At 36.2% G+C, this 8,809-nt stretch overlaps 1 protein-coding gene across 1 annotated transcript; it reads left to right on the top strand.

The window, feature by feature from the left end:
• Nucleotides 1-408: 408 nt before the first annotated feature.
• LOC110929271 (3-ketoacyl-CoA synthase 9) lies at nt 409-2,240 on the top strand. The gene is made up of 2 exons (XM_022172402.2): nt 409-1,263; nt 1,349-2,240. Exons 1-2 carry the CDS (start codon nt 484-486, stop codon nt 2,108-2,110), a joined length of 1,542 nt encoding a protein of 513 aa, XP_022028094.1. The 5' UTR covers nt 409-483; the 3' UTR covers nt 2,111-2,240.
• The last annotated feature ends 6,569 nt before the right edge of the window (nt 2,241-8,809 follow it).

Raw genomic sequence — 8,809 nt, 5'->3', positions numbered from 1 at the left:
AATAAACTTCCTATTGTATCTCCACCCTTCATTTCGATTCCCTTTTATCAGTTTAGTCTCCTAGTTTAGCCTTTTGAACCCATTTTTCCATCACCCTAGCTAACCCTAATCCCTTTAAGTGACAACTCCATAAGTTATAGTGAGGTAAAAGTAACAAGTTTAGAAGAATTTACTAGTTACAACATCCAAAACTACCTTATTCGATATTCTTTAATGCATATTACCATGTATAAATATAAATGACACAAGTAACAGCTAAAATAATGTAACCAATTATTGAAGAAATCATTTAATTTTATGACGTGTGGCTCTTGGTAGTTGATGGTTGCATAGACTTTTATTTCACAGAGTTGTATCCACCCCTTCTACCATTCCAACCCTATATATACCCTTTAACCTCTCACCCACCCTCCACAAATAACATTATTCAAACACATTCAAAAACATATTCAAAACTCACATCATTCAAGTCTTCAACCACCAATGTCCACCTCCTCCCACCATCCCTCCGCCGCACACTCCGGCGCCACCGTCGAAATCCGCCCACCACGACCACCACTTCCAAATTTCCTCACTAGTGTTAAACTAAAATATGTTAAATTAGGTTATCACTACCTCATGTCACACCTTCTAACCCTTTGTCTCCTCCCTCTAATCGCGGTTACCGCGGTTAACCTATCCCAACTAAACCTTGACGACATCGGAAAACTGTATAATCACCTCCAATACAACGTTATAACCGTCATGGCGTTATCCGGGGCCGCCTTGATTGGGACAACCGCGTATTTGATGACACGACCACGACCCATTTTCCTCGTGGACTACTCTTGTTACCGCCCTCCAGACGACTTGAAAGTCAAATTTGACGTCTTCATGGAGCGCTCTAGGCTCCATGGTGGGTTCAACGAGTCCGCACTTGAGTTTCAAAGGAAGATTTTAGAAAGATCGGGTCTCGGGGAGGAGACGTATCTCCCCGAGGCCCTACATAGCATCCCGCCTGTTCCCTCGATGGCTGCCGCGAGGAAAGAGGCCGAGGATGTTATGTTTGGAGCTCTTGATAATCTGTTCGAATCGACTAAAGTTAACCCGAAAGATATCGGAATTTTGGTGGTGAATTGCAGCTTGTTTAATCCGACTCCGTCGTTGAGTTCCATGATAGTTAATAAGTATAAACTCCGGGGGAATATTAAGACGTTTAACCTCGGCGGTATGGGTTGTAGCGCGGGTGTGATCGCCGTTGATTTGGCTAAAGATATGCTACAGGTACGGTTAGAAATAATATTTTCTAACCTCAAATGTGATAATGATATAACAATAAACTCTAACTAATATATTACTTTTTTTACAGGTACACCGTAACACGTACGCTGTAGTCGTCAGCATGGAAAACATAACTCAAAATTGGTACTTCGGGAACAAGAAATCAATGCTAATCCCCAACTGTTTATTCCGAGTCGGTGGCGCCGCGTCGCTCTTATCAAACAAATCCGCGGACAAACGCCGCGCAAAATACAAGCTCCTCCACACGGTCCGAACCCACTGTGGAGCGGACGACACCGCATTCAACTGCGTGTACCAAGAGGAAGACGGAGCCCGAAAGGTCGGGGTTTCGCTTTCCAAAGACTTGATGGCTATCGCGGGCAGCGCGTTAAAAGCAAACATCACCACCTTGGGCCCGCTCGTGCTCCCGATAAGCGAACAAGTGTTGTTTTTCGCGAGTTTGGTGGCTAGAAGAGTAATGGACTCTAAAATGAAACCGTATATTCCGGATTTTAAACTAGCGTTCGATCACTTTTGTATCCACGCGGGTGGGCGGGCAGTGATCGACGAGCTAGAGAAGAACTTGCAGTTGTCTGATGAGCATGTCGAGCCGTCTAGGATGACGTTATACCGGTTTGGTAATACGTCATCGAGCTCGATTTGGTATGAGCTGGCTTATACGGAGGCTAAAGGGCGTATGAAGAAAGGTAACCGCGTTTGGCAAATAGCGTTCGGTAGCGGCTTTAAATGTAACAGTGCGGTTTGGAAAGCCGTTAGATCCGTGAAGCCGTCGGATAGTAACCCGTGGGCAGATTGCATTCATAAATTCCCGGTCAAAATAAGTGTGTAATTATAGTGTGATGATACACAGATGTATTTTTTTCTTTTTTCTTTTGTTTTTTTTTTTTTTTTGTGACAAAAAGAAAAGGGTTTGTAATTTGGTTTAAAGTTTATAAAAATGGTGTGTTTTGTAGAAATTAGAATTAAATATTACCATTGGCGGATCATGCCCGTTGAATGTGCCAGTGCCGAAAGACACGGGCACTAAAATAAGCCCGGGCAAGCCCGGGCCAAACATAGTATATATAGAAAATTTCGATCGAAATGCGGAAAATTAGCACTACGGCCGAAAAACTTGCCCGGGCCGTGGCCCTGCCACGGCCCTTCTAAGAACCGCCCCTGAATATTACTAACATCAACTATGACCGACGGTGCTCTTCTCTCCTTTACGCTCGAGTTGTTTATATGATGTCGTTTTCTCTTATTTTCTACCGATTTAAATGGGCATATAACCAATCATATATAGCATTTTTATATTTTGTCAAAAAAAATTCTTTTAGGACCCATTTTAACAAATGAATTAATTAAGTCCAAATTTTGAGAAGATGAATAAACATGTTTATATAAAAAATGATATATATATATAAACATGTTTATTCATCTTCTCAAAATTTGGACTTAATTAATTCATATAAACATATATATATATATATATATAGAAAGTATAATGTACATCAGGGCTTAACCTACATTAACATACATGACAAAAAATATAACGTGCGTTATTATCATAGAACGTGCGTGATTATAGTCCCATGCGTGATTATGTGGTCCCATGCGTGATTATGTGGTCCCATGCGTGATTATGTGGTCCCATGCGTGATTATACCCCTGATCTAGCGGTTACCATTGTCTCCTACGTGATGTATGATAAGGCTTTTTGTATGTTAACCTTACTATATATATATATATATATATATATATATATATATATATATATATATATATATATATATATATATATATATATATATAGGGAGCCGTTAAAATGAAAACCACCTCCAGTTGTAAGAACCAATCAGATTTTGACAACCCAAAGGGTATTATGGTCATTTACCCCATATGTCTAATCTCTCTCTCTCTCTTCATTAATTGTAGCAGGTTTTCCTATTGTTTTTTATCTCTCCTCTCTCTTCAATCTTCTCTTTCATTTCTTTTAAATTCAAAGCTTTCTCCTCCACCACAAAATCAAATCAGAGCATTTCAATCTCTCTCTGTCTTTACCTAGCCACCGTCTCCTCCACCCCAGAAACCCCTTCGCCGGTCGCATCCGCCACAGCCCCACCCTCCGTCTTTTCTCTCTCTCCTCCACCACAGAAACTCCTTCATCGATATTGTTGATGACACGAGCACAGGAGTTTTGAAGGCGATGATGTTTTGAAGATGTTTTGGAGGTGGTGGGGGGAGGCTGTTGATCGATGGTGAGGAGCGACGGTGTTGGTGGCTGGTGGAGAGGAGCGGCGGTGATGGTGGCTGGTCGGCGACGGGCTGACGGCAGTGCCGCCGTGGACAGCGGCGGTCCTGGTCTCCCGACAAGTTGTGAATGTAGAAGATCATGATGTTTCAGCTCAGAGTTGTTGCTCGGGTCGACTTTGGATCTTGTGGTTTGAATCTGGGTTTTTGTTGGGTTTGAATCTGGGTTCAGGTTTGTTTCGGTTGTTGATTTGTTGGTTTGATCTGTTGGTTCAGGTTTGTTTCGACTGTTAGTGTGTTGATTTTGTTGGTTTAATCTGTTGATTTGTATGATCTACTGTTCTTGAATCTGATGGTGGTATGTTGGGGTTTTGATTTGGGTGTTCTTGAATCTGATGATGGTATATTTGGTATGTTAAATGTTTTACGTTGATTTTCTGGTGATTTTTTGATCAGTGAAGTATGCGCGTTTTTGATCTGTTGGATTGGGTGGCGATGATGCAAAAAAAAAACCTAGAATTTGATGACGATGGCGCGGCAACGATGGTGGAGGGTGGGTTTTTGAACCTGCAACCCCACTTTGCAACCTTTTGATTATCCGAAAATCTGAGCCAAACCCCGTTTTTTTCGAGATACACTTTGATTTGATGTTTTTTTCCCCCTAATCGATGATGATAACCATATATCTGAGACATCTCCCGAGTAACGATTTTCTGGGTGCGTTAGTTTTTGCGTAAAAAAGTTTTTGTCAAAAAAAAAAAAGTTAAACCGTAAACTTTTTAACGTAAAACGTAAAAAACGTTAACGTAAAAAACCTGAATTTAAAAATGTTAACGTAAAAAACGTTAACGTAAAAAACAGCGCGTAAAACGTAAAAAACGTTAACGTAAAAAACCGGCGCGTAAAACGTAAAAAAACGTTACCGTAAAAAACTGGCGCGTAAAACGTAAAAAACCGGCATGTAAAACGTAAAAAACGTTAACGTAAAAACGGTGCGTTAAAAAATGGCGCTTGAAAAAACGGCGCGTAAAAAACGTGTAAAAAACGGCGCATTAAAAAACATGGAAAAAACGACGTGTTAAAACGTTCCGTAAAAAAGCGCTCGTAAAGAACGGCTCTTAAAAATGTTTTAATCTCATCCATCCATTTTGAAAATCTTAAAAAAAATTATCATAAAAATCTGATTATAAAAATATTGTTTAATAAAAAATTCTGTTTTTTAATAAAAAGTAATTAATGAATAGGACAAAAAGGCAATTAAATATAATATATATAAAAAGACAAAAAAGTAATTTTACTTAAATACCCTTTTGAATTAATATATTAAAGACATAATAAGACAAAAAATACTTAATATTATTTGGGAAAATGCCACAAAAATGTAACCAAGTTTGGAAGTTGTTCCAATTAAGTCATCCGAACTTTTTTTGTCTTTTTAAAGTAACTAAACTTTTATTTATTGTTCTAATATTGTGTAATTACCAGGTCATCAGGTAACATTTTTTTCAATTATTATTTTATTTTTTAAATGCCTATGTGGATCAATTTCTAGATGACAACAAATTGCCTTTTTATGTTTTTGTTTCAGAAGTGACGAGTTATCTTTTTGTGATGAAATAATTTTGGAGAATGCTGCTTACTTTTTTGTATTTCTTTTTTACTACCGATACGATGAAAGTGAAGGTTTTGGATTATTATTTATTTTCATTCATCATAATGTTTTATAGTTATATATTAGTATATATCATAAAAAAATAACAATATAATTTTAAGAATTAGGAATATTTTTTTAATATAAATTTTACTCATTCAAAAAATACATTTTTTCGATTAAAAAAAATCAAATTTAAAACTAGTTATTTTTGTTAGAATTAGAAAAACAATGTGATTTTTTATCTTTTATTGGAAAATCCATGTCATTAATTTTATTTTCCACATCACATTAAAGATTAAAAAAATTTAATAAAACCTGACACATAATCATTGGTAACCTGATAACCTGATAATTACATAATATTATAACAACAAATGAAACTTAAGTGACTTAATAGATATAAAAAAAGTTTCAGTTACTTAATTAGAACAGTTGTCAAACTTGGTTACATTTCTATAAAGTTACCCCATATTATTTTTAAATACTTTTAATCTAATCATCCATTATCTTGATCTAATGGCTAGAAAGTGGTTCGCGCGGTTCTTACAACTGGAGGTGGTTTTTATTTTAGCGGTCCCCTATATATATATATTAGGGGACCGCTAAAATAAAACCAACTCTAGTTGTAAAAACCATGAGAACTTTTTGATCCGGGGCGAGTTGGACCAAAATTTTTTTCATAAACGTAGATGCGTGTATTATAAACACATTTGTAAAAAAATTCAAAAAAAAAATGTTGTGAGTGTAGTTTTGAGCACCACAAGTTTGTTTTTACGGGTACCGTAAATTTTATTTAAAATTTAAGGTACCCGTAAACACAAACTTGTGGTGCTCAAAACTACACACACGATTTTTTTTTTTTTGAATTTTTTTTACAAATGTGTTTATGATACACGCATCTACGTTTATGAAAAAATTTTTTGGTCCAACTCGCCCCGAACGGTGTAGTTCTTATGGTTCTTACAACTGGAGGTGGTTTTCATATATATATATATATATATATATATATATATATATATATGGTCAGGATCATTTCAGAACCCTAAATATTTTCAGAACTTGCAGAACTAATCCAGATCGTTCAATAATATGACCAATGGATTAAAAGACTAATGGCAAATATATAAATAAATAAAACATTGGGGAGATTGAATTAAAAGAAATTGGGTAATACAGTAATTTCACTTAACTCTTTCATAACTAGCTCCCCTTCCTTTAAATCATTTTGATTTCATTCTCTCTCCTAAGCTCCCCTCTAATCTCTCTTTTAAACCATTTTGATTTCATTCTCTCTCCTAAAATTCAACTTAATTCACGATTAAAATATTCCTTCTCACATGAGTACTAAATATTTTTTCTTATATACCTGTTTTCATTAATATTAATAGTTTATTTGAAACCATGTTGAGTTTCTTTGAAAATAGTATACCAAAGCTATGTTTAAAACGATTGTATGGAATACTACAATAAAATAACTTTTGCTTATTAATATCATATTTCACAACACAATCAAAACAAATTTCGAAACACTAAATATTGTGTCATGCTCGTGTTGCTGTTTCGATGATAATAATTTATAATATTGTTGTTTTTGACAATTTGATTCTATTTAGTGTCAGTAGTTTAATTCTATGTAGTGTTAGTAGTTTAATATAACTTTTTAGATTTTTTTTTTTGTTTTGATCGTTTTGTAATTTATTTATAGAAGATCATAGAAAAATTAGCCGAGTGGAAGTTTATGAAACGAAGACATCTGAAGAACTAGTTTGAATAATTACATATATGCAAATAGTATACTTACATATATGTTAACACTTACATAGGTTAATATACGACTAGCTTAAAGATTTACACATACGTAGGAAATTTACATATAAGTTAATAGACGAATAAGACGACCGGCATGAAGATTTACACATATGTGAATATAGAAGATTTACATACATATAAATAACCTTGAAAAAATAATTAATATAAAGATTTACATATACGTAAAATAGATGATTAGTATAAAGATTACATATATCATTTTAAATTGATGCACATACTTAAATAAATTGATTATAAGTTTCAAAAGTTGCATGTTTGTAAATAATAGTAGGAAATTTACATATGTGTGATTAGACTTGTTTAGTTTGATCCAGAATCAATTAGAAGAAAAGAATGATTATATTATAAGGGTGCACGGGGCACTATGTGGGGAGGCAAGCGGTGACCCAAGTCACCGAGCGGGAACACCGCCGTCATCCCCGCGGTGAGGCAAATCGGGGACCAAGATCGGTGTATGTTCACTGCACAAGAAATTGCACAAGGATCGAGATTTTAACGCTGGGCAACGGTCAAATGTTTTAAAAAAAATAATTTTAACGAATATAAATAACCAACTTCAATCTAATTTTTTACCACACCCATTCTCAAACTTATATTCTAAAAATCAATCAAATACAACCCAAAGCCAAACCGAGCAATGGAGAACCAACCCCGCGAAGCCAAGAAAAAATCTAAGGGACGCGGCTCGCAACCGTCTCGTGGTGGTTCGAGCGGTGCAAGTGCACAACCACAACCCCCTTGTAACACCCCGTGTTTTCGAATGTCAAAGTCAAAGTCAAAGTCCAAATCGAGTTTGACTTCTTTGACTGTAACTAGTCTATTCTATGCTTTAAATTGTATTATGTGGAGTAAGTGTTGTTAATCAGAGAAATCGAAGTAATCGAATGTTTAACCGACACGAAACGATTTACGACTGTGAATAGTAGGAAGTAACAATGCGATAAAGTTAACCAATCAATAATCAAGCTAATCAAATCATCAATCGAACTCGAAACTCGAACTATGCGAATTTGGTGTTATATTACGTGTGTGTGTGCCTTATGTGTTACCTGTGCGTGTTTACCTTATGCTATGTGTGGTGATCAATCGAATCGAAACTCGAAACTCAGTCGAACTCAATCGAAATTGAAATCAAATATGGAATGTAGATGCTTGTATGTAGATATAGCGGTTGGGATTAAAAGTAATTTGAATAACAAACTCTATCGTACTCGTATCGTCTTCAATCGAAATCGAAATATCAAAAATCGTCGCACCGAACACTCGAAACGGGCTGTGGATCGATCAGGCTCCTAGCCGATCGAACAGCCCAGCCGATCGGACAGACTGTCCGATCGAGCAGGTTGTCCGATCGGGATGCCTGGCCGATCGGCCATCCCTTTCCTCTTTGGGAAGCCTATAAACAGGCCTGTCATTGTCATTCTTTTCACTTTTGGAAACCCTCTGACCGACCAGCTCGTGCTCCCCTTCTTTTCTCAGATTTCTTCCGATTTCGGTAAGTTTTCATCCTAAATCTTGTACTTTCTTGATCAATACACACTCCTACACCTTTCTATCTTTCAAATCTTGATTTCTAACCGTGAAATCATCAAGATCTAAGCATTCTAGGATGATGTCATCATGGTGTTCTTCAAGAACTTCATGTTTTGGCCTCAATCCACCAAGAATCACTTGGATCTAGCCGATTTCCACATAAAAACACTAAGATCTACCACAGATCTGAACATTTACATAGTGTGAAGGATTGAAAGATGGATTTTCCAACTTTCTTTTAACTCTTTTACACTCAATGCCTTCAACCGGTAGAAACGG

The sequence above is a fragment of the Helianthus annuus genome, chromosome 3, assembly GCF_002127325.2.
Source record: "Helianthus annuus cultivar XRQ/B chromosome 3, HanXRQr2.0-SUNRISE, whole genome shotgun sequence".
In the NCBI taxonomy this organism is placed as follows: domain Eukaryota; kingdom Viridiplantae; phylum Streptophyta; class Magnoliopsida; order Asterales; family Asteraceae; genus Helianthus; species Helianthus annuus.
The sequence above is the reverse complement of the archived record's forward strand: the minus strand, read 5'-3'. Positions and strand labels throughout refer to the sequence as shown.